Raw genomic sequence first — 27,046 nt, 5'->3', positions numbered from 1 at the left:
AATAATTCAATTATATAATATAATAAAAGAAGAATAAAAATTGTGTCAGCCACTAAATTAAAAATACATCATGATACAAGTGGATCGATCTCTAGTGAAACTATAAAAAGTTATGGAAGGTGAAATGAAATTTCACTGTTACAGTAACAATTCTCTTTAATGATCTCCATTAACAATTTGACATTACAGGAAGAGAAACTGAAGGAAAAAGAATAAAATATAAACTCGAGTGTCCCCTAAAGAATTCATTTCACACATCTGTTCGTTAACATAAAATATCAAAATCCCATACCACTGTGAACAGTTCGAGGTTCCTGAGAATGAAAATGCAATTTTCCATAGCAAAAGTTCAATTAGGCAATGTAAAGCAACAATCAACAAATCCTGAGACCCACTCTAGGAACATTCTATTTAAATAGTGGTTGAAAACTCGAGATGAGGTATTAGGGAAGGATTAGGGTAAGAGAAAAGAGACACTTTGAGTAAGTTAGGTTAAAGACTAGCACTTAAATGACAGGTTAGTGTAGGACCACAGCAACAAAACATTAACAGAGCAAATGATTATCACAGGAAAAGAAATGAATAAATACTGCTTATTACACGATTAGTACTAATTGTAAGTCAAGATTCACAAGTATGAAATTTAGTAAAAATTGATATCAAAATATCAACATATAAAAACACGTTTGAGCACTACACTAGAAACAACCCATATGATGCCAAAAGAATCAAACCAAACACGCTTTATCACGTGGGGTAATTGATGACTCCACTGAATTGACACAGCTTTCAATAGCCAAAAATTCTCCTCGTATAGGCTTGAGATCAAAATTCTACTTGGCAAATGCACGATATAGAATCGTTTGTATTTTCAAAACTATAAATCTACGGAAAAAATAAAAAACTTTTTGAGGTTTCCAACATTACTGTTTATTGTTAACAATACGAGTTGCTGCTGAAAAGCTCAAGGAATTTCCACCTAAATATGTAAAGGTAACAAGTAAGTTTGCTTTTTTAAAAAAATCACTCAGGAAGGAATCACTCCAGATCAGTTTTCAAGTGTCACATATTTACAACCAAATTTGCGAAGTATTATGCAGTGAAACATTCGTGTTACGTTGCTCCATTCTAATCTACTCATATTTCAATCAGCCCGGTTCATATATAAATGAAAACCTAATATTTTGAAACCATGTTATACTGTAGTACTAATAGTAACTTTAGTCATCATTAAAGCAATCTACAGTGAAAACAATTTACAACTTATGCAATGTAGTTTGATTAACAAAATGTGCAAATGGCAGACGAAAGCAACCCCTAGGTTCAAAAAAAAATTGATACACAATATCATCAAGGTACATCTGTATCTATACCTGTATGTTGCCGATATCATGGATTAATTTTTTTCACGGAGGAAAGAGTATTCTCACAAATGACATAAGACATGTTCGGCAATTGAGTTCGTGGATTGAATACTGTACCGTAATTTTCTAGCTGATAAGATTTCATTTGGAGAGCATGAATCTGTTTTCAATCGGCTTCTCTGTATATTTGTCATTAGCGTCATTTGTCATGTCAATTACTCAAAATATTATTATTAACTATTGAAAAAACTATCAAAAATGAAAACAGCAAACAAAACTCAAAAACTGGCAATCGGGAAGTTCATCGTTCGACATCCACTGGATATATCGAACTAAGTCGGATGGTAAAACAAAAACAGTCCTGTCAGCTGTTTTCATATTTTGATGTGGTTTCTTGTGCTTTCCTTGAGTGAAAACAGTTCATATGAAAGCATTAAAAAACAGCTCACAAATTCACAATTAGTTAACTAATAACACAAAAAAAACACCAAAACGATTAACATAACCTATGTTCAACATTCAGTTATTCCGATCATCTGTTAACTATTTGACTAGTGCCATCATTGGTGGAAATTCTTCCCTAAAACATCAAGTACATCCGACAACTGACAGAATAGCCAACACAAAAAAATACATGCGCCCCAAATAAAGTAGTTAACCAATATGGTCTATTGATGTGCTGCAATTGGCAGACCGGATTTCCAAGCTTTGATTCAGTCTGATGCCAATGTTAACAAGGTATTATGTGATTTCTGAAACTGATTCATATCCACATTTTTCAAAGTTGAAAACAGTAAAAAATGCGAAAATGAAACCGTACCACAAGGGACAATCTCTTACAATGATACAGGAGTTGGAACCAATTCAAAAATAGAAAACCATTCTGCTATATAGCACAGCAATTAAACAACTCTGTCTGGTCAAAGCTTGTATATTACTACTGAATAAACCCAGTGCAGTTCTGGGCCAATCATCCACTTATACTGCTGCTTCTGTTTGTCATTTTTTGTGCATCATAGGGTCAGACTACATTGCAAGAGTTGAACTGATTCAGGGTTCAACACTTCCGTAACATTGTACAGAAAAAATATATCTACATTATTAGAGTGCATTTGAGAAGTAATAATTCCATGGGATTGTAAGACAAGGGCATCCCATAATGTGGAAGACTCATCAAGTTTAACAAAAACTGGTTAAGCTGTCAAACAAAAAAATATCTGTAAAGCTCACTGAAATTACTAATTCCAATTGTTTCAATGATCCGTTACTAAATGAAGAGTAAAATGATCCTAATAATAATCAAAGTATAAAAACAAGTATACAGTACCAACCAATGCAAGAATGTAAAATAAATTTTGTACACGATGTTTTCACTGCCTCAAGGTAAAACAGCAAATGATGGTAAAGCTATAGAGTAAAGATAAAGTTGTCAAAAATAATTTCTTTGTGAAATAAATAAATCTTTTCCATTACAAATTTTTCATTTGAAATGTAACATTTGCAAAATTGTAGTTCAAGACACATGAAGCTTCACAAATGTTTCCATTCCCATCATCCACGCGTGACCACCACTTCCATTTGCAATTTTTCAGATGAACATTTATAAAATCTAATAAAAATCTATTCATTTATATCAAAATTTATAAGTGATTAAAGGAGAAATATCTTGAGAACAAAAAAAATAAACTAACTTGTATGTGAACTCTTGCTCCTATCTACCCGATATTTTTGACAGTTTGATGTTTAGTGTAAAATTTCTAAGGTGTTTGAATTCTTTTATACTACAGAATAGTTGTTTTCACAGCTGCAGGCATTTCACAAGTAAATTTTATATCATAATTATAAATTTTATCTCAAATTGGGAATGGTTGTCTGTAATTTATGGTGAAGAAAAGAGAATTGAACCTTTCTATGGTTTTTACCACTTTTATTTGTGACTAACGTTACTGCGGTTTCGTCCTATGAGGACATTTTCAAACTTATACATTAATGTATAAATGTAATGTATAAGTTTGAAAATGTCCTTATAGAACGAAACTGCAGTAACGTTAGTTACTGCAGTTAGTTACACTTTTATTTGTACTAATGTGTAACTAACGTTACTGCAGTTTTCTGTTCTATAAGGACATTTTCAAACTTATACATTAATGTATACATTTAATGTATACGTTTGAAAATGTACTCATAGGAGGAAACTGCAGTAACGTTAGTTACAAATAAAATTGGTACAAAACACAGAAAGTTTCAATTCTCTTTTCTTAGTATGATTTTCTACCACGTAGTAACGGCTACATCCATCAATTTATTGTAATTTATGAATTGCCCGAAATAGGAGTTGAAATATGAAATATAAAGTGTACTCTCAGAATAATAATGCACGAGTTTCTTACATTATATGAATACATTTTTTAAAATTATATTCATCATTTGTTTGCAGATTCTTAAAACAAATTAAAAACTGTTAATTATTTAGAAATAGACGATACAATTTCCAAAAATGAAAGTGTTGTATAGAGAATTGATATAACTATCAACTGAAATCCCCCTTTACAATTAATTTAAAAAATATTGTAGCGCCCTCTCGGCGGCAGGTAATGCAACACTAATTCCGATCAAAAAAGTACTTGAAATTATACCTTTTTACATACATTTTGTCTGACTTCGATATATTGGACTGCTAAAGAGAAGGGGCTATTTATGTCCGAATATGTGAATTATATTCAACCTGTTAAACAAAACATCTTAACGACAACCCTGAAAATTATTCATACAGTGAAACTAAACATATCCTATATCGAATAAAAACGTTTCCTGACAAATTGCAAACGGAGCATGATGTTACTCGAAAACTCCGCACACAGTTAATGAACAGAGAAATTAAAGCGTGTATTCGTTTTTATGTAAGAATCTAGTCTGAATAATGATACATAAATACTACTTGCGATATATAAAATAACAGGTATGTAATTAATACAAAGTACGACCTGCGCGGCTGACGAGCTGTGACACTGTCCTTCAATTCAAACCATGTCCAGTAGTGGATTACCTGTCATGGTATACCTCGTTCTTCAATTGCTGAACATTCTTCTAATTCGTCTTGCTATTCACCAATCCGCAAAATTATCATACAACACAGCCAATAAGTACTTCGGAGTTACGAATAAAAAAAGAAATGACTATCAGTTTGGGAGACTGGCAGATAGAATGTAGAGCAACGGTACTGTGGATGAGTCATTGAAAAAAAACTAACCAAAGGAAAAAAAAAAACAATGGTTTGAAGTAAATAACCCGCAACTGTTCGTCCTCCGCCGTTGGCACTAACAAGTAACAGCTCTCGCATATATCTCAGCCTAGCGAATACACTGTACACGACCCACATACGCTTTTCTTACACACAAACTAGAGTGACGCGGCAACGTCCGTCACCCAGTCAGACGACGGGAGAAACATTGAGGTTAGCGGCGGTTGTAGGGGTTGGAGCCGCGGTTAGGTGGTCCGCCGTTGTTTCTGTTGTTGTAAGTGTTGTTCCTGTTGTTTTGGCGGGGGGGCCACCTCCTCCGTTGCTGTTCCTGTTGGGGCCTCCGGGACCGCCCATTCCGCGTCTCGGCCCACCGTTGTCTCCCCTGCCCCTGTTATCCATCGGGCGACCGCCACCATAAGGGAGACGTTCCCTATCCTTCGTCTTCTTCTCTTCGACGTTCAATGGTGTTCCGTTCTTGTCATCTTTTGGATAGAAAATGGGCTGAAACAAAATTTATGTTCAACCGCAATTCCCGAGTTTCATAACCAGCAACAACCTTCTGTGGATACCTCAGGGACTGAACCTTAGACCAGTTTTGTTTTTACTTATGGACTCCAATGATTGGGTTATCAATTGCTTGTAAATTAAATCTACTTGTATACAACAAAGTTCTATTCTATGGATCAATGTCAACGTATTCAAATGATGTGAAGGTATAGAAAGTTGTTCAGGAATCTAACGAACAACAAAGTATGATTTCAATGTTACTTTTGTAAATTTCAGAGTAACAGTTCATGAACTTTTCTGTGAAGAGTATTGTGACTCCTGAATTCAATTTCTGAAAACAATAAATTTGTATAACTCACAGAAATATAATAAATTTAGAATACTAATAAGGTTCACTTGTATTGGCGGTTACAGGAGAAATCAACTAGCTTTGAGTTTGCTCAGATATGATAATATACTTTATTTTGCATGAAATGAATTATGGATACAAAGTTCTAATGAGTTTTTAAAAATTATTAGTTTTTTCAGATGAAAAGTAATGAAAATTCTGGTGTATCACAAAGAAAATTATTGGGGCAATGATTATTTATAAGTTATCTAAATAACCCCAACTACATACCAGGATTCCATAGGCTCAATTTGTTTGCTGATTACCCACTCATATATTCAACAAAGGAAATCCCAACAGTAAAAAATTATAAAATTGAGAAAAAAAGGGAAAAGAAATAGGAAAAGAAAAACAAAAGGGAACTAAAAACAAGAATATTGCAAAGTGTGAAAATGTATTCTACTTGGGTAATACTGCAAAAATAATGAAAATATTCAGCAGTGACCATTGTAGAAATTTTATATCGGCCTCACTTTGACCAAGTATGTCCACCAGAAGACATACCCAGCTTCGATAGAGCCATGACATTGAAAATGTTCGTTACAATAATAAAAATTCCCCCAAAATCTAGTCTTCTTACTAATGCTTCATCAATTCACCTTTTCAATCTTAATGGTTTGTCTATTCAGCTCAGGGTTATTGAGTTTTAAATAACATCGACTTTTTCCACAGTACTCATTGAAACATAAAAGAATTTTTGAACCGTTTTTGTGTTATATGTTACACTCAGTCAATATATCTCATGGTACGAAGAGAAAAATCAAATTTCCACTATAAATCGGCCACTGGCAGTATTCGTTCTACAAGTTATCAAGACAAATTACTTTGAGAAACCATATTCTTTTTGTCCTTGAGATAATCGATGAGATTCACTATATCCCTTTATTTGACGTAACAAAAGTTTGGATCCAATTGATATAACGTAACACCTTCTATATTGAACGTTATTTTCATATTTTCCTTTTCAATACACTCAAATCAATCAGTATATCAACACATTTTTATCATGTATAAGCAATTTTTCAGTAGTACACTCTATCAAATCAAATTATATCTTATTGTCGAAAATCTGCATCTCATCAACAAAGTCTGAGACAAAAAAAATGTAAAGACAAAAATAGAAGAAAGAAGGGTTGGATTGCATGCTCCCCAAAATTGTATTCTATATCATAGCCGAGAATTAATAAGTGCATGGTAAACAGTTTCCACGGTATGAAAACCCATATCATTAAAAACCAACCCTCACCCCAGGACATGTGGAGCAAATCTCACTTTTGAATTGTCTAAAAATTTGATCAAATCTCAGCCTTCTGTGAATAAAAACATTTTTTTTGCAATGAGCATTAACCACTTCCCACACCCTGAGATATGCTCTAGTCCAATAAACATCTGCTTTGAGTAAACATAAGTAAATACAACTTCTAGTAAAACATTGTCTGGGGAAATATTTCCTACCTTGGCTTGTAGACAACTCTGCACACCTTGCTGAGTCTCATACGTGATGAATCCGTAGTTTGGTGGGGCCCGTCCACCAGGCGCACCTCCGATCTTATTTGGCGGTTTGCTGTGCACTCTTAGATCCACAATGACTCCAAACTCGCTGAAAATGTCACGAAGCTCGTCTTCAGTCGCCATATGCGGTAAATTGCCCAAAAACAGCTGGTTAACATCGTTGAAGTTTTGACTTTGGGAACGACGTCTATCTTCTACAAAAATATGTCAATCAAATCAAGTCCACACAAAAATATTTGACTCAAATATGCTTCATAATATTAAAAATGCTCTATTGTCACAAACGTATACTTCTTAACGAGGCCTGAAATGTACACATTATTAAAAAAAATACAAAGCACAGAATATTTTGAAATATCTCACTTTTCAAGTATTTCTCGATTGTAAGTTTGTTTGATTTTTGAAGTTCCTTTTGAGGAATATTTCTATGAATGAATGTGTATTCGTATAATTTTTTTACCTAGTTATAGTTTTTATTCTGCTTTGTGTTTTGCAACTTGGTGTATGTATCTGTATTCTATTTTATTTTTAAACTTTAGTATAGGTGTACTGACAATTTCGAAACCTATATGGGTCAAATGAGAATAAACATTATTACTATTATTATTTTCAAGATTTTGAATTGTGCTTTTCGGCTAACTGTGAATAAGGTGGTGTTTTCGGCGGAAAATATGAATAAGGTGGTGTTTTCGGCGGCAAATGTGAATTGCCTTCAATGTCAAATCATTTAGATACATAAAAAAACATAGCTAGACCAAGCATCGACACCAGTGGTGCACAATTATTTATATCTTATGTATGTTCTGTTTCAATCTGGTTTTCTTTCACAATGGACATACATGTTATTTCAATTGTATTTACTTTAATGCAGCACCATTCATAAATACATTTTATGTAAAGTAAAGTTTATCATTTCCGTTTCCGGTTAGTGGATGAAATACAAACGAGGGTATCATCCGCAAACGAGTGGGTTACACACATTACAGTTTCTGCTGCTATATCATCTATACACATCAGGAAGAACTAGGAGAGTACTACCTTGTAGCACCCAAAATTCATTTTCTATATCTTCCTCAAACAGTATAGCAAAGCTACATCACTATGTTTTCAGAGTTGTACTCAAATAGAGTGCCCACTACATGTATCAGCAGGAATCTATATTAGGAAACATTCTATTTTCAACTTTCATAAATAATCTATGGAATAATAATAATAATAACATTTATTTGGTAAATAGGATACCTTCCTAATATACAATAACAAAATTATAAGTAAGAATTAATTAATTATTATTCCAAAAATCATGACTTATCGTCTCATTTGTAATAAATTTGGTTACATTTGTTAGAAATATGTTGAAGTAGTCCAGTTTTAAACCTTTTCAAGATTGAAGCTGATTTAATCGAATGAGGCAATTTGTTGTACGTATCAAAACCTTTGACATACTACTGGTTCCATACTGTTTCTTGGTATTAGTTCTATGTATAGGTATGTCAAGATTATGCCTAGTGTAATATTGGTGAATATCATGATTAAAACAAATAGATTTTTTAAGATATGTTTCAGTTAAATCATTAATAATTTTATGCACAAATATCGTCTGGTATAAAAGTCTCGAAAGTCAATTTAAGGTTGATAACATTACATAATTCTCATTCCTCTATTTTGTAGTTTTTGTAGTTGTGCCTGTTTGTTCAAGTTGAAGGAGTATAAAATCGAAACACAATAATCAAAGTGTGGTTGTATAATTGTTTTATAAACTAATCTATGGTATAACAATGTTCAAGTTCAGTTTTTGCAGATTACACCACCTCATTATATAGAAGAGCAACAATGTAGGCATACTGGAAGAACTAATGAAAAAAACTGTTTCCCAGTTTTAATTTGATAAAAATATATGTGATTTTCGTTAAGATTACTTATTTTTCAATTAACCAAAATCTATCTGGAAAACTGTTTCATAAGAGTATAAACAAAAGCAGTTGTCAAAACAATGCAAAATGTTGTTTTTCTTGCAACAGATGCAATATATCCCACTTCTGAATAAGCACTTTTACCATAAATCAAAACAGTTCATGAACTATTTCAAGGATTCAGAATCTTTCCGAGTCAAAATGATATTTTCAAAAACTTACCATAAGGTCCTTCCTCATTGATGGAATTCCTTCCGCCGCCACCCATTGAGTTTCTTCCGGAGTCTTGTCTGTTCTGCATTCTTGGCTGTTGATTCGGTCTAGGACCTCCTCGATTGTTCATATTGTTGCCGTTGTTGTTAGAGCGAGGTCCTACATTCTGATAACCTCCGGAAGAGGGAGGAGACACTGATCTAGCGGCAGCTGGCTGTACGACGGGCGCGGGTCCTGAAGGAGCCTGAGACGGAGGACTTCCAAAAGGTATGGTGCTGCCAGATTTCAGTAGATTGGCATAGGTCTTAGGCTCGTTAGAAGCTAAAAATTAAAAGTTAACTTCAAATTCCAAGTATATATATTGTGAAAAAATTAAATGGAACTGGCCCCTCCTTGATGAAAATTTACATCGAAACTCACTCTTCAGTTTACTACTATGATTTTCACTATGAAATGAATATTTCCAAATAAAATCTTTAAATATTCATCTCTCCCATCATCTCTCGAGGTATTACCTCTTATAAAAAACTAATCAATACAGTTTATTGTATGATTTTCACTATAAGGGTTTTACAAAAACCGCCATGTGTTTCACTATACAATAGCTTGTTCAAGCATGAACTATGTTTATGTTTGAAGAAGCTATTGTATAACGAAACACGTGTCGCGGTTTTTTTTTCAAAGTGTTTCGCTATGCAATAGCTTCCTCAGACAGGACTGATAAAATTATTTCTAAACTATAACCTTTTACACTCTAGAAACAATATTACTTAGGAGTTTTTTCCAAACACCAAACCGTTATTTTAATACCTCAACACGTGTTTTGATCATCAAGTGATCACCTTCAAGAGGAAGAGTTTGATTTTCCTCTTGAAGATGATCACTTGGTGATCGAAACACGTGTCAAGGTGTTAAAATAACAGTTTCGTGTTGGGAAAAAACTCCAGTAATATTCATTACTACACCAAAGGTTCCAAACAGTGTATAACAATTTTCTTCTCCTGAGGATGCTAAATTTGTTGACGAAACGCGCGTCGAGTGCAAAAATATCCGTTTGGTGTTAGGGCAATTGATCTCGAAAAAAGTTATTCAACTTTCACACCAAAGGTTCCAATCTCATCGTTATTAGTGTATAACAAGTCTAGAAACATTAACTATTGCCTACTTTCCAATCAAATGGTTAATTCTCGGCTACCAGAAAAGTGCCAATTCCATAATTTACTAATGGAAATGTCAAAAAAATATATGGTTTTACACAGTAATTATTCTAGAGGGACTATATACAGTTACAAGGTAAGAGCAAATTCAACAGAGAAAAGTTATTAAAGTCAATTAAATCATTTTTTAGAAATAGTGTGCAATTAAATATTCGTCGCCCAGTATATGCAATTCAGTAAAACATTTTTCAAAGTCGTAATGCCTATTAAAATATTTACCAGACTCATTCACTGTCATATCTGGTTCCGGTACAATTTCCTGTTGCTCGACAACATAGGCACTCTCCAATGGCTCCTCGATCGGATCTTCAATGGCTTGGGGTTGCTGTAATTCTTCAATTGGAGCCGGTGGGTTCAAAGGAGGCTGGATCATTGACGGTTGCATAGTCGGCATGGGAGAAACGAGTCCTTGAGGCTGAACGGTGGGAACATGAGGCGGGACTTGTCCTGTTATTAAAATTGATTACAAACTGAAGCGATTTTTCATAATTAGTGGACTTTACCTTGCATAACATTGATTTCATCAGGATGAATAGCTCCGTTGACAGTTGGGACCGGTTGGGGGTTCATAACATGCGGTGGTGGTTGCTGATTGTGATGAATGGGAACGGCCGGGATGTTAGGCTGAATCTGAGCGGCGTTGGGGTTGTAGTAAGGCTGGACAGCTGGTGGATTGATTGGTTGTGGAACTTCCACCATGACTTGCCTAAAATGAATACAGTATTCATTATTATACTCTGAAGGTATGAGACGACACTTAAATGAGTTGAAATAAATGTTACACATTTTATTTTGATTTAAATATAATAATTATTTTTGAATGTTTTCAAATTCTGTTATTTTTATTTATATGAATGAATGCACTATATTTAGAAATCCTTATATATTTACATAAAAATCTACATACGTGGATGCATCATTTTTATCAATTTCTACAAAGAAGATAAAGTGTTGTCCAGGGAAATATGAGAATTTTTAAATTTCACAGGTTTCAAGAGTCCAAATGCCAATTTTTTTATTATGTTCGAATACATGCCCCTGAGGCATGATACAATTTTCATGAAACAAATGGAACAAAAAATTTGTATCAAATTCTAACTAACAAATGAAATGAATTGTGACAAAAAGAGGGAAATGTTAACAAAGGACTATGTCTGCAATGAGCTCAAGAATGGTATAAGTGTTTCCAAGATGGCAGTGACGATGTTGAAGATGACAAACACTCTGAACATCCAAGCACATCAACAACTGAATTAAACGTGAAAAAAGTGAAAGAAAATATTACTACCGATCACGAATTACAATAAGAAAAGTCATTGATGACTTGTAATAGAAATAGATTTATTTGAAATAGATATCCTAATATAAATAAATATTATACAAATAGATCAGTTATTAAACAAAAAACAAAAAACTGAAATATATAAGACCTATATACTAGAATATAGTGTGTGAAACATAACAGTAGTAAATGATGAAGAGATTAATAGGGAGAAAAATGATGAACAACTCAATTGGAATAATATTGAGCCCGTAGATATTGACATAAGGAGCGTTTGAAGAGGTGGAGGGTGTTACTTTGTTTAATTTCATTAAGAAGCTTGTTGTAGGCCAAGAGTCCTCTGTGAAATATAGAATTCATTCTTCTTGCAAGGTTAGTTTGTGGGACAACCAAGCCATCTCTTCTCTTGTGAGAAGCAATCCGAAAAAAACACCAGAAATTTGTGAATAAAAATTCATGACTTTCGCACCACATTAATGCACCTGCTCACACTTTATTGCTTGTTCGTAAATTTTTACCCAAAAACAATACTGCACAAGTGCATAATATCTATTGAGGACTCTATTGAAAGCGACAACATTAATGTAGACGAATAAAGAAATATTCTCATCAAAAAATGAATATTCCTGTTATTTTCTGAACATACCTCATATGTTTCACTGACATTATTACGAATATTCACTTCACACTAAATTCACTTACCAAGATACAATCTTACTAATTCAATGAAATCATAATTTATGAGTGTTTGAAATATAATGAACTACCTGATGGCATTAAAGATGCAAAAAACTATCAACTAATCTTGTTATTCACTGATAACCACTAATTTGATCCATCGTTATCACCTCACATTCAATTTATGTTCACAGACCTAAGTATAAGTTAATAATGTCTTCATTTTTATTGATTTTGCATATATATAAGGATAAACTTCCTATTCAATAAATGGATTCATTCATTCAAAATATAAATACAAGGTAAAGGCAAACATTGAACATTTTATTTTCGTATACTACATGAAGTTATATGTCTCATTGTGTATTTGAATGGGGAATGTTCCTCCTGACAAAAATCAAGTAGTTTTCATAAAATATCTCTAAAACAATGCATTTTAAACTTATCATATCAACCTTTTTCTTTAAACAATTATTTAAATACTTAAAAAAAGAGAAATGAAATAATGCATTCAACATTTGAAGGGATTCGTTTCTATTAAACCATTTGGAACATCGGTTATAGCTAATAAAGGACAATGAATCTGTTACCTGTATGAGGCAAACAAAGATGACATATTTCTGTTCAGAGTTCTGTTTACTTATGTTCAGAGTTCAGAGACATTCTGTGACATATGACATTTTGTGCATCTAACCTATCTTCCTCTATATAAATAAATAACAAAACAACTGTTGTTTATGTGACTTGTGAAGGTGGTATTGAACTATAATTTATATTTTGCCTTAATTGTTGACTTATAAAGATAATTTTCCTTTTTTAAAGTAGAATATCTAGGTACGTATAAATTATTTCAACTTGATATAGGCGCTGTTGCCAATATGTGAATTAGAACCAAATCCCTTTAAAATTAAAACCCAACATTTGAAACATCAATTTGAATACTTTTCGAAGTGAATTTGAAAAACTCATGAATTAAACTCAACTTTATTTTGTTCAAACTTGCATTTGCTGTTATAACCCAAATTGAGGAACATTCCCCATTGAAGGTGTATGTGTAATCTTTCGTTATCCCAAGTGTAAATCCACTTACCCAGGCGAAACGTCCTCCTCCGTCTCGGAATGCCCGTCTGGCTCGCAATCTTCATCGGAGATGATCTCGTCCTGATAGCGAAAGATGTCGTTGTGCACGTAGTACTTCTTGGGCGACTGCGCGGCCAGGACGAACGTCTGCGTGAAGCGGCGCATTGGTTGACCGGCGTTAGAGAGCTCGCCCGTGACCTGCACGACGACGCCATTGCCGAGCGTCGCCTGCGAGTCGACCTGCGTGATCTTGGCGTGACAGTCGCGGAAGTTCAGCTGCTGAATCTTCTGATGGATCTGCTTCTGGCCGATCACGGGGCTCGTCTCGCGGTTGGGAGGGTCCAGCCCCCCATGGACGAACGACGATTGGTGGTTGTAGAATCTGAAAATACATTTTACTAGTGAATGTGCGGAAAAGTAATAATTATGGTCATTCAATTTTATTTATTATTCATTCGAGTCTTTGGTACACTGGATACATGTGTCAAGTCATAATACAATTCAAACAAAAAAAAAACAGATCAGTACTAAAAAAACCAATAAATATAATTGACGTGAACTATGAAGATCTACTACCAAATGCTTTCAAAATATCAGGAAAAAACTGTTATGCAAAAATTCCTCAAGTAGTAACAGTTCTACAAAGAGTAATTTCCGTACTTCAGTTTTCCTGGACTCCAATAATCAGAACAACCATCTTGACAGAGTGGTCTGGATAGAGTCTGCAGTGTACGAAAAGAAAATCTTGATATTTTACAAAACAAACAATTTTACAAAACATCCAATATTTTGTGTTCAAAAATCATCAAGTTGGTAATAGTAGATTTATATTGTGAGAATCCATGTTGATTATTTATTAAACGTTCCTTACAATAAAATTTTAACTGATCACTAACTAATGAATCAAAAATTTTTGTAAGTGAAGACGGTCTACAGATACTTCGATAATTTTCCACATTTTGTTTATCACCAGATTTAAAAATAGGCCGGATAAAGCTATGTTTTCAGAGGTCAGGAAATGAACTAGAATCTAATGAGCACTTGAAGATAAGAAATATGGGATATGTTAAGGTAAAGATACATTTTTTGAAAAAATACTCGGGAAAGCCATCAGATCCACAATTCAGTTTGTCTTTGAGATTGAAAATTTTGTTGAAAATGTCTTCCACTGACACGTAGAAATCTGGTATATCATACTCAACTAATTCTGAAAAATTATTAACATCTATATCAGCAGAAGAAAAATACACAGTAGCAAAAAAGTTTGCAAAACAGTCTGCAATCTGCTTGCTGTTGGTTCCAATCTCAGCCCCATATTTTACTGTGTCCGGTATTTCATTTGTAGCCCTTTTATTATTAAAATAATTCCAGAAAGATTTCGGATTGGTATATATGGATTGATTGAGCTGATTCACATAATTTCCGAAGCAAGTCTCAGATAAGTTCTTGCATATTCTTCTAAGGTCTGAAAAAATTATATAGTCCCTATCATCACGAGAATTCAAGAAGGTTTTATGGGCCATTTTTTTCTCTTTCATAAGATATCTTAGATCTGCATTAAACCATTTAGGATATGTAGAAGTTTTAAACTTTTTTCGTGGAACAAACAACGACAAAGAAAGATTCTAATGCTTCATTTACATTCGCAATAACAGCGGGGTTTTTATCTGACATTGCTTCAAGAGTATCCAGCATTTTCAACTTACGTGAAAAGGGATGTATCAATCTTATTGAAATATACATAGTGTGAAAAAAAAGCACATCAAAAATTTCGAACTTGAGTAGAGCAAAAAATTCAAAAAAAAAATTATAAAACAACGTGCAAGATTCAAACAAAACTTATGAATGAAATATTGGGTTTTTCAATTGGCGCGGGTAGATTTTGGGGCCCCGTGGCGGCCATTTTGTTTTGGTGACATCTGTCAAATCTTTTGTTTATTATTCAGTTGTTTATCACGGCAAGTTACACGATTGAACAGCACGTTCAAATGATAAAACTTTTTTATCAAAATGAGTGTTCGTTAACGCAAACGTTGCGCGCATTGCGCCCATTTTACGGTAGATGTGATGACCCTTCACAGTCGACTCTTCAATGTTTGATGGCTAAATTTGAGACGACCGGTTCAGTAAACAATCAGCCAACACCCGTACGTTCAAGGAACGCAAGATTGGCCGAGAACATCGCCGCGGTCCGTGAAAGTGTACAGCAGAACCCGAGGCAGTCTATTCCTCGCCGTGCAACAGAAATCGGCCTTTCGCAGACGTCAACTTGGCGAATTTTGCGCCTGGACTTGGGCCTACACCCGTTCAAGATCCAACTGACCCAGGAGCTTAAAGTTCATGACCATAGACAACGCCGTTTGTTCGCTGACTGGGCTTCGAATCGTTTGGAAGAGGACCCCAATTTTGGCAGAAAAATCATCTTTAGTGACGAGGCGCATTTTTGGATGAATGGCTGTGTTAACAAGCAAAATTGCCGTATATGGGCCGACACAAATCCATTATCACAATGACTAAAATTAACGAAATCAAGTTTGAATTGCTACCTCATACACCCTATTCGCCAGATTTAGCACCCTCGGATCATTTTCTGGTCCCAAACTTGAAAAAAATGGCTCAGTGGTCAAAGATTTTTCAACTATGAAAAAGTGATATCGGCAGTTAATGGCTATTTTGAGAAGCAAGCCAGTTTTTATTATAACTTATTGAACGTCGCTGGGAAAAGCATATGAAGCTACAATGAGATTATGTTGAAAAATAAATACTTTTTCCCCAAAAATTTTGTTTTTTCTTTGTTGGGCCGGGAATTTCTAGGATCATCCTCGTAGCAAGGAAGATAATCATCATCCGACTCTGATAATCACAATTCAATTGATGAAAGGCGTGTAAAATGACTATAAATCAACTATTTGTACCCATTTTCCTCAATCTTTTCAAAAATCATAAGTGAATCACTGTACTCCAAGCAATGATGAGGATCTACCTTTGAAACCAAAAAGAATATAATCATTCCGCGTTATTGAATTTCCTAGATTAGATGCAACCTATTTGAACAGTTATCAGCAGACAAAATGAGTCATCTACGAACAATTTGAAGTAAGTAGCGTATTATTTTGTTTCCATAATACCCAACATGTAGTGAAACAAGAAATTGTCATTATAAGGAAAACACATTTGGCGATTGCATAATGATAAATCATTATTGATGTTTATATTCCCCTTCAGTTTCAATGTCCTTGATACTTCAATCGGAAGTAATTAACAGTTTCTCTATTATCAACGTGAAAATGAATCACAATAACATTTGCATCTTTTATAAAGACAAAACAATAATCACATAACAGAATAAACTTATGATGCACTATTTGGAACCTTTGGTGTAGTAATGAATATTACTGGAGTTTTTTCCCAACGCTATCTCTATTATCAACGTGAAAATTTGTCACAATAACATTTGCATCTTTTATAAAGACAAAACAATAATCACATAACAGAATAAACTTATGATTCACTATTTGGAACCTTTGGTGTAATAATGAATATTGCTGGAGTTTTTTCCCAACGCTAAACCGTTATTTCAACCCCTCGACACGTATTTCGATCACCAAGTGATCAATCATCTTCAAGAGGAAGATCAAACAGTTTGATCTTTTCCTTGAAGATGATCGTTTGGTGATCGAAACACGCGCCAAGGTGTTAAAATAACGATTTGGTGTTGGTGATAGAGTTCAAAAAAGCTTGAGCAAGAAACAAAATTGAAAAGTATGGAGTTTAGGGAGCGAATAAAAAATAAAAAAGGACATTCAGATATTTGACAAAATAAAAGCCACAATTTTCTGTATCTGTTTATAAAAAATCTGTTTAAAATCCATTTTTCCTTCAATCAGCTGTTGCCCCCATACGAACGATAACTATTTGATAACCTATTTGAACAGTTATCAGCAGACAAAATGAGTGCTAAGGACTAACAAGGTCTTACCATTTAACGTGTGATTCCTAACACGGTGTATACCCTCCTTTACTAATTGAGTCCTAAAAACTGTTTGCCTGTTTTAATGAATACAATCAGCAATACTCAAAAAAAAAAAACTAAAGGATGAAAAATGTGTTGACGAAAAGTGAAAACTTCCAGCTCACACCTGAAAGATAGATCTCTTTATACTTCAAAATGAATATCCAATTATGCGACTCATATAAAGAATAAAAATGCAACACTCAATGTTATTAAAACATAAAAATACAAAAATCTAAATCTAAAACTAAAATAATCCAGTGTGATATCAGACTGGAATAATAAAAATGAAACAGAACCCAAAAATGTATCAGTGAATCATAAAAGCATTAGAATTAACAACCCGGAAATTATAATTGATCTCTTCAGTAACTTAAAAAATACTCCATTAAATTTTAAATACGAGATTTCCACTAGAAATGATTTGATCAATTACGTAAAGGAAACTAATGCGACCATTTCATTTCTTAGACCATTTGTATGTGGAGAATTGCAGGTATTGAATAGAACTGGCCAATACTTGATGAAAATCCATATTAAAACTAATTAATACAGTTTATTGTATGATTTTCACTATAGAGGGTTTTACAAAAACCGCGACACGTGTTTCGCTATACAATAGCTTTCTCAATCATAAATTAAAACTGCTCGAGAAAGTCATTGTATAGCGAAACAAACACGTGTCACGGTTTTTGTAAAACCCTTTATAGTAAAAATCATACAATAAAGTGTATTAATTAGTTTTAATATGGATTTTCATCAAGTATCGGCCAGTTGTTTGCAATTTGGATGTTTACGAATAATCTAATAGACTGATAACAGATTTCTACACATCTACTTCACATCTCGAGAGAGGGGCTTCTCACTGGCCATGACTCAGTCCGGCAGCTGTATAATTGAACCTCTTACATTTTTAGTTAACCTCTCTTTAAGAGTAACAAATTTTCAACCTGTCTAAAAACATAAAAAGAACCTGTCTTCAAAAAAAGGTAATCCAGAACGTCTGGAAAATTTAAAAGTCATCGCTAAATGTAACAGGTTTGGAATGTCTTTGAATACTGCTATTTGGAGAGGATGATATTCACAATTTATCCAAGAATGCCGAATATTCCTTATAAAATCAACAATCCTAAGTAACTTTACTCATAATTTTAAGTTTATGACTAAATACAATAATGCCAGCTGTAGAAAATTGCAGAAAATCACAGTAATTTCAAAAAAAAAAAAAAAAGTGTGACAATTCCCCGACTTTCGAGTACTAGGGACATAATTTCCAGACTTTTTAAAGTTCTACAGGTCACTGAATACCCTAAGGGTATATTGAGATTGATAAACATGAGAATGAATGAATTAAAATGAAAGGCAATGAAATATGAGACTGTGAAATAACTACCAAATATAAATCTTCAAAAATCAATATTAAAAATCTAAAAATTTCATTACATGATGAGGACATGATAAATTTGTTACTTGCATATCTTGAATTTTAGCTAGAAAAAATTAAAAAAAAAAACATTTCCAATGAAAATCACTGTATATAGGTTAACTACAAAACCTTATTTTATCTGCTACGTATCTTAATTTGAAATAATTCAACCTGTAGAATGAGAAATTGACCACTCATAAGCCTAGATAAATTCAACAATGGAATGAATCAAAATTATATTCATCATTGGAAGAATATTTTTTTAAATGTACCTTTTTTCATTTGGTAATTCATGATGTATAGCCAACTATTCCTTTATATACTATGGATTTTCAAGAAATAAAAAATTTAAATTCTTCAACAGATTATTGAGCTTTCTTGTATAATGATATACAATTTTATAATCTGTAAATTGCAAAAATGCGATTTTCAGTTTATGAAAAATGCGTTTAAGGTTCAATTTCGCAAATACTAATAGTTACAAATGAAACATTTCAATTTGTCAAAAAAAAATCGATGAAGGGGGGATTACCCAAAAATCATCAGTTTATCTCTTTCCATAAAAAAGCATATCAGAACAGTCAAATAATAGTCAAGTGCTGTTGCTGTTGATAAGAAACTTTCATAAATATCCGAATTAATTGAATAAATAATTGAAATGAAATTCAATGTTATCATACATTTAAAAAACCAATGACACGTTTTTCTTATCAAGGCAATAACTTTGAAATGCTAAAAATCCACCTTTTTATGGCATAACTTGCATAACTGTTAATACTATTCTAGACATGGAATTTTGGAGAAATACTAATTTTTTTTTGTTCCTGCAGAATGTCTTTCAAATGTCTTATGTTTCTAGTGAGCTTTCTGCTCTAGAACAATGAAAATTTTCCGTTGGAAATAAGCTATTAAGAAAATAAGTCTTTAATAGGGGGCCAATCTGAGAGTGAAGGCTTCTCAGCATCTTAAATGAATAGTTGAAGTTAGTCTTTCAGTATTATTTTAACAATAAACAGTTCATGCTAATATGGTGTAAGGAATCACACGTTAAAAGGTAAGACCTCGTTAGTCCTTAGCTCGCACAAGTTTGGACTTCTGAGGGTTGTCGGTCGTAGGGGTGCGATAGCTGGTTAACGGATAAAACAAACATATTTGTGAATGTAGGTACGTCACTTCAAAAAAATTCTGTTAATGAGTTCAATTTCTATTTATCAGTTCATTTTAGGATTCATTGAAAATTCTTAACATAACAGTTATAACTAGAGAATTTTTGTAATGGCTATTCACAAGTTTAGAAATATTATACATTCAAAAATTGGGTTTGAAAAACAAATAACAAGGAATTTAAACTTCACCAATCTCGAGTTTTTTTTTAGCAAATCACAATATGCTAGGGTCAAATGCTACAGATAAATGTAAAAAAAGCTAAATATTCAGGTAGGTAAGTAACATTTTTGGTTTCAAGATGTTATCGAGTTTTTTTTCAAGAGTTAGAAAAATGTTTACAAGTGGTACATGCTTTTCGCAGAAGATATAGAAGATATGAATGACGACGCTTGACAACCAAAAAAACGTAGTTGCATGAGCATCGCTTAGGTATTGAATATTACTGGAGTTTTTTCCCAGCACCAAATCGTTATTTTCAACACCTCGACACGTGTTTCGATCACCAAGTGATCATCTTCAAAGAGTTTTAATCTTCCTCTTTGAAGATGATCACTTGGTGATCGAAACACGTGTCGAGGTGTTAAAAATAACGATTTGGTGTTGGGAAAAAACTCCAGTAATATTCATTACTACACCAAAGGTTCCAAACAGTGCATCATAAGTATCGCTTAGGAATTGTTGAATGACGTCAAAGGTAATCTAGATTTCCTTAAAAGGGTCATAACTGGTGACGAATCATGGGTATATGGTTATGACATTGAAACCAAAGTCGAATCATCCCAATGAAGGAGCCCAAGAGAGCCAAGGCCAAAAGAAGCACGCCAAGTTCGATGAAATGTCAAGGTTTTGCTAACTGTTTTCTTCGATTACTACAACGCAGTGCATTGAGAGCTCTTGCCACATGGTCATACAGTCAATAAACAATATGAAAAAAACGTCAATTATTGTGGAAAAACAATTCATGGCTTTTGCATCACGATAGCACACCTGCTCACTGGCCATTGCTTGTTCATAATTTTTTGGCAAAAAAAAAACACCGTAATCATGCTTCAGCCACCATATCAACCAGATTTAACCCCCTGCGATTTTTTTCTGTTTCGAAAATTGAACAGACCCATGGAAGGATGGCGTTTTGCGACGAATGAGGAGATGAAAACCGAATCACTGAGAGAGCCCACGGACATACCAAAAAAGTGCTTATCAGAACTGCTTCAAGGATAATGTTTACTGAAGTACAATAACAATTTCAAGTTATGTGTCCAAGGTAGTTTCAAGTGGTCAATTTTTCAGAAATATTCATTTCATTTAAGAAATGTGGCAAATAAGTTTTTTTCTACACCCGTACTCTAACAATACACTTATATGACCATAATCCGTCTCATAATGATATCCATTATGATACAGATTTTTCATAACGTTACAGATTATCAACCAATAGAAACCCATAATTTTTCAATCAAGAATTCTGTTCCTTTGTTTGTCCTAGATTCTAACCTAAGTAACTAATTGCTTTATTTGCCAAAATCAGTTTTCATATTACCTACCTATATTATGAAAATGTCTGAAAACAGCGATATAGAAGGAATACCATCGACTCCAATATTTTTAAAAGATCAGATTAATTACAGTTGTTATATTCAATATAGGTAAATATAATTAGAATCTTTATAGTTTTCATATATTCATGATAATACCATTAAGTTTGTGTTTTTTTTAAAAATATGAGTTAATTACTGTAAATGTGTTCAATACAAGTATAATATTTATAGTTTTTCATTATTTATCGGGTTTAGAAAAAATAGCGTATGCAACTCTCATGTAATGGTTATTAATACACTCGCATATACCATACAAAACTCGCCTTCGGCTCGTTTCGTATCCCGGTTAATGCTCGTGTCTTAATAACAATCATTACATGATCGTTGCATAATATACTATTATATTTCCATTATAATTCTATATGCTTATATAGAATTTTTTTTCAAATATGTAATTCATGACATTTGATTAAGATTTCACTTGCTAATTATACTACAACAATATGTGTATCTCTGAAGATAAAACAGATATTTCAACACTGCAGAAGTATGTTCTGTAAAGAATAACTCAAATTTACATAAACAGGACAATGACAGCCTGGACTGTTGTTTACACTGTTCTTCTAAACTTTGTTATTTTTACAAATAATCAAGTTTACTTTTTTCTCTCAGTCGTTTGAAACAATTTCAGCCTCAAGTGTATTTTGTTGGAAGTATAGAATATTACATAACCAAATGAGAATATTCAAATTACTTTTTGACATGAAAAATAAACCTTCGAAACAAATTTGCATAATCCAAAATTGAATAAAATACATAGGAATCTGAAAATCTAAGTATAAACAAGAAAATGAATATTATACAAGAAGCAACATATTAATATATTCAATATTAGGTAACAAAAAAACGGCTATACACATGTACAAATTTACTCTGAAATTGTACTGTTTTTTCAATTGCTTAAATTGCAGATTCATCTGCAGTATGAAGTGATTATGACAAATAACTAAGAAAACGTGCATCTATAAATACATCATATTCTGGAGATGGGCATATGATATGTCCAAGTTCTGACGAGTCCTACAATTTTATAGATGTGTGACAGATACCCAATGGAAAACAACAGCTAACCTAGCTAATGCCGTGCAGAAAGCTGAAGTAAAACCATAAGGCACCTGTACAACGCCTTCCATTTGGAAGATTTGTCGCAAGTAACTACCTATACAGTGTGTCCGCAAAGTATGGAATAAATTCAATATTTCCAAAACCAAAGGTCGTTTTACAAAAACCTGAAACACGTCGATTTTTAATTTCAATATTCTACATTTTACAACAATATTGCATTATACAGGGTGATCCTTATTAATGTGTTGACGTCATTGGTAATTTTTTTGTATTTGGTGTCAGTTTTAGATAATCCGTGACAAGCTGATTTCGAATAGCTATGATACTTGGGGTCTAACGGACAGAATTTGAAAGATGTGCGCTTAGAAAATAAATTTTATTGATATCTAATAAAAGTATAAATTAATTAATTATTTTATATTTTTTTTCCAATAATTATAATAATAATAATAATTAGTATAGTATAGTATAAGCTTTTATTGTTACACAATTTATTGTAAACAAATATTGGGGTTCACCCGTAAATAAATAAATAAATAAATGAATGAATAAATAAATAAATTCAACAATGGGAAATTAATCCCATTTTCTGTAGTATTGCTTCAAATTAATTTGAAGTAGTAATGAATTTTAGAGTAAAGCAAAGAATTGAAATACTTATGATGATTGGCTATGGAGACAGATCGCGAACTCAGATGAAAGTGTGTAACTTATTTAATGAAAAATATCCAGAAAAACGCATAACGCAGTCAGCAGTAAGTAAGATTGAAAAGAAATTTCGAGAAACTGGTACAGTTGAAATTGCACGCAAATCAGGTTGTCCTTCTGTAAATGATGATACAAAACTAGATGTTCTACTTGCTTTTGAAGAAGATGTGCACACTTCTGTTCGTAAGGTTAGTCGTGATTTCGATGTCAGTAAAACAACTGTATACAAAGCATTAAAATTGGAAAAATGGTATCCCCTTAAAATCGAACTTCTACAAGAATTAAACGAGGATGATCCAGATAGAAGAATAGAATTTTGTGAAGCCATGATGGATAACTGTCACCGAGACCGTCTCCTCATAATTTTTTTTTCTGATGAAGCCACTTTTACATTAATTGGTGGACTCAAACGTCAGAATTGTAGGAAACTGGGCCAAAGAAAACCCCCACTGGATGCGTGAGCATCATACACAATACCCGCAAAAGGTAAATAAAGGTAAATGTATGGGCTGGCATTGTAAGAAACAGGATAATCAGACCCTACTTTTTCGACAGTACTTTAGACGGGCAAACATACCCTCAGTTTTTAAGGGGATATCTTGTACCTACTTTAATTAATTTATTCCCCAGTAGAATTAATCCTGGAAGTTTTGATGAAAGTTTATGGTTTCAACAGGATGGTGCGCCTCCACATTATGCTGCAGATGTTCGAAGGTATCTCGACCAAATGTTTACGAACAGATGTTTACGTAAACAGATGTTTACGAACATATTGAATGGCCAGCGAGGTCGCCAGACTTAAATCCGTTGGATTACTTTATGTGGGGCCATCTTAAGAATGAATGAATAATAATAATAATAATATACTTTATTTCAAAAAATGCAGACTAATACAGTTGAAGCAGTAATGAAGACATAGAATGAAAAGGCGTCACAGAGAAAAACATTAAACATTTGTATATATAAAATCTAAAAAAAATTAAATAATAAAGTAGATATAAAATATGTTGCAAAAATATTCATAAACATATATTGAAGACATATAGAGTTGCCTATCAGCTGGGAAAATTACAATTAATTATAAAACGAAACCAGAAAATATTCAAGAATTAAAAGAGAGAATCTGAACAAAAATAAACAATATTTCTCAAGAAACCATAAACAAGGTTCAACAAGAATTTATTCAACGTTTAGGTTACTGTCAAATACAGCAATGACTACAGTTTAAACATTTAAAATAAAGTCATGTATTTATTACTGGATTACTTTCCCATTGTTACATTGATCATTAGAAAAAAATATAAAATAATTAATTTCTACTTTTATTGGATATCAATAAAATTTATTTTCTAAGCACACATCTTTCAAATTCTGTCCGTTATACCTTAAGTATCATACCTTTTCGGAATCAACTCGTTATGGATTATCTAAAACTGACACCAAATACGAGATGTTGCATTTTAAAAAAAAGAACGATGATGTCATCACATTCAGGATCACCTTGTATAATGAAATTTTGTTGTAAAATGTAGAATGTCGAATTTAAAAATCGGCGTGTTTTAGGTTTTTGTAAAACGACCTTAGGTTTTGGAAATATCGAATTTATTTCATACTTTGCGGACACACTGTATTTGAAAAGCTGAAATTAATTTCATTTGGCCAATAGATCGGTTTCGAAGTACTAACCTCTTATCAATGCCAGGTGGGTCATTTCAGATGGAGTGAACTGTCAGAATATCCCGAACAAACAAAATGTATTCCAACTAGTCATAAGCTTCACCTGCAGACAAAGTCCGCAAGCAACTCCACAAACACATACTCCGGGGTGGGGGCAGTTAAAATAATAAAAATATTTTGGAGAGGTGTATATGATATGCCTGTCATGTGATACCAAAGATTTTGTGAGGCAGACGTCCTACAGAAAAATACTGATTTGGTCCAAAGTCAGATTGGTGTAACATTGAAATATTTTTTTGAGGTATTTAAATAACTGTTCTTAAATCATTTTTTTCAAAGAAAGAGGTGTACTTATTAGATGAAAATCTAATGCTATCATATTCTTTATAACTTACTGTATCATTCTAATTGAAGTATTTCTCATCTTATCAGGAAATCTATATCTAATAATGAAGTGACAAAATAATAAGATTGAAGTGCCCAACCCTAGGAGAGTATTTTTTCAAACTTCTTTATCAATCACCTCACAGACATTTTCATTTAGTCTTTAAAAATGAAAAATATTATTTTAAAATCACTAATTGTGAAACACCTAAAATAGATCATTTTTAATTTGAAACAAGGTGTGACTTCAAAAACTGTCCAAAAAATCTCATGTGAAAAAATATGGGATAGATTAACAATTGAAAAATTCTTACCTATGAAGATGGGTAGGAGCTTTGTTCAGCAGTGTATAGTACTGCCTCACAAACTCTCGTCCAACACTTTGGGGTGAAGGGGGAGCCTCCATTACCATTCCTGATGATTACTTAATGAAATTATGCTGGCAAAACAATAACCTGCAAAAATAAAATTACAAATACCTCACTACAAATATCAACAATAACGCAATAAACATCGCAGAATTCAGAATATCCTCAATTATAATTCCACCACGTGTAGAAGTGAAGAAACAACTAATATTTCGCGAACTAGTGTACTTGTATAGAGAAGCAAGGTTGCAACTTCGGGATGCAAACAAAGAGATTCCATTGAAATGACCACATGAAGTTTACACAGCAATATAACTCCAGGTAAAAACGATAGAATCAAAACTGGCACAAGAAAACCCCCTAAAACTGTTCAAACTTCGACAACATGCAATAAACGTGAGCCGCGAATCGATAAAAATCCAGTAGATCCATTTGTAACATTTTTGAGCCACGATTGGACGTCTCTGTCCATGTCGAAATATGAACCGGCGTGGATTAATCGCCAGGCGTTATTAGAAACTCCATTTACTTACCTTGACAGCCCACTACCGAATTTGGAAACTGATCTGGTACTATATTTGTGTGTAAGAAATTGAATTGCGTAGAATCTTATTGAAAATTGCAACTTTTCAGACTACGGCGAAAAGCGAAGAGCACGGGGTGTAAACTTCACAAAATTGGCAAGTGGAGTTGGTGTTGGTTCGGTTAATTTCTATTTGATCCGCACAGAATTCAGCGCCATTCAAGGACGTTCTGAAATACCGAGGTATTTCCGGTATCAAGCGTACGTACCGACCGCAGGAAACGAAGTCAAAGTGGCGGGAACTTTGAATTTGAGTGATAAGAATTATGAAGTATGAATTTTTATTAAATTATATACTCCGATATCTCGTCCGCTGTTGAAAAGATACTGAAATGTTTTAACAGACAGTATTTCGGTAGAACAAAAACTGGTTGGAGAAAACCATATTAGCGATTCGACTGACAGATGGACCACAGAACTCATAAACGCATATAACTTTAAGAGCTCTGTGTTATCAATACAAGTTGTCAACATATTTTTTAAGCGGTCAGTAAAATTTTGAAATTTATTGAGTTTTTGAATTGGCACTTATCAACTCGAATAGTTTGTGTATTGATCATATTCAACATCTACATATTTAACGTCATATTCTGGGACGAATATGCCGAGACAGTTGGAACCTGGCTCCATGGTTAGTAAGTGAAAAAATTGTAATCACACTTC

General features: G+C 33.2%; 1 protein-coding gene and 1 non-coding gene across 2 annotated transcripts; both read right to left on the bottom strand.

The window, feature by feature from the left end:
- Positions 1 to 138: 138 nt before the first annotated feature.
- rin (ras GTPase-activating protein-binding protein 2) lies at positions 139 to 26,530 on the bottom strand. The gene is made up of 8 exons (XM_074182984.1): positions 26,334 to 26,530; positions 25,747 to 25,887; positions 13,406 to 13,777; positions 10,859 to 11,061; positions 10,575 to 10,802; positions 9,148 to 9,459; positions 6,956 to 7,206; positions 139 to 5,106 (listed from the first exon to the last, which is right to left on the bottom strand). Exons 2-8 carry the CDS (start codon positions 25,842 to 25,844, stop codon positions 4,795 to 4,797), a joined length of 1,776 nt encoding a protein of 591 aa, XP_074039085.1. The 5' UTR covers positions 25,845 to 25,887; positions 26,334 to 26,530; the 3' UTR covers positions 139 to 4,794.
- LOC111511270 (small nucleolar RNA SNORA16B/SNORA16A family) lies at positions 5,891 to 6,025 on the bottom strand. Its single transcript, XR_002722887.2, has one exon. It is a non-coding gene; the product is annotated as a small nucleolar RNA SNORA16B/SNORA16A family (small nucleolar RNA).
- Positions 26,531 to 27,046: the final 516 nt, after the last annotated feature.

The sequence above is a fragment of the Leptinotarsa decemlineata genome, unplaced genomic scaffold, assembly GCF_025532065.1.
Source record: "Leptinotarsa decemlineata unplaced genomic scaffold, Ldec_3_MD MMD2_tig00026330_RagTag_RagTag, whole genome shotgun sequence".
In the NCBI taxonomy this organism is placed as follows: Eukaryota; Metazoa; Arthropoda; class Insecta; order Coleoptera; family Chrysomelidae; genus Leptinotarsa; species Leptinotarsa decemlineata.
The sequence above is the reverse complement of the archived record's forward strand: the minus strand, read 5'-3'. Positions and strand labels throughout refer to the sequence as shown.

Bases quoted from the DNA above. Each gene is read 5' to 3' on its own strand.
- rin (XM_074182984.1), bottom strand. From the start codon at position 25,844: ATGGTAATGGAGGCTCCCCCTTCACCCCAAAGTGTTGGACGAGAGTTT. The intron at 10,803-10,858 runs GTAAAGTCCACT...TTTTAATAACAG, and splicing joins TGAAATCAATGTTATGCAAG to GACAAGTCCCGCCTCATGTT. The intron at 9,460-10,574 runs GTAAATATTTTA...TTTAATTTTTAG, and splicing joins TATGACAGTGAATGAGTCTG to CTTCTAACGAGCCTAAGACC.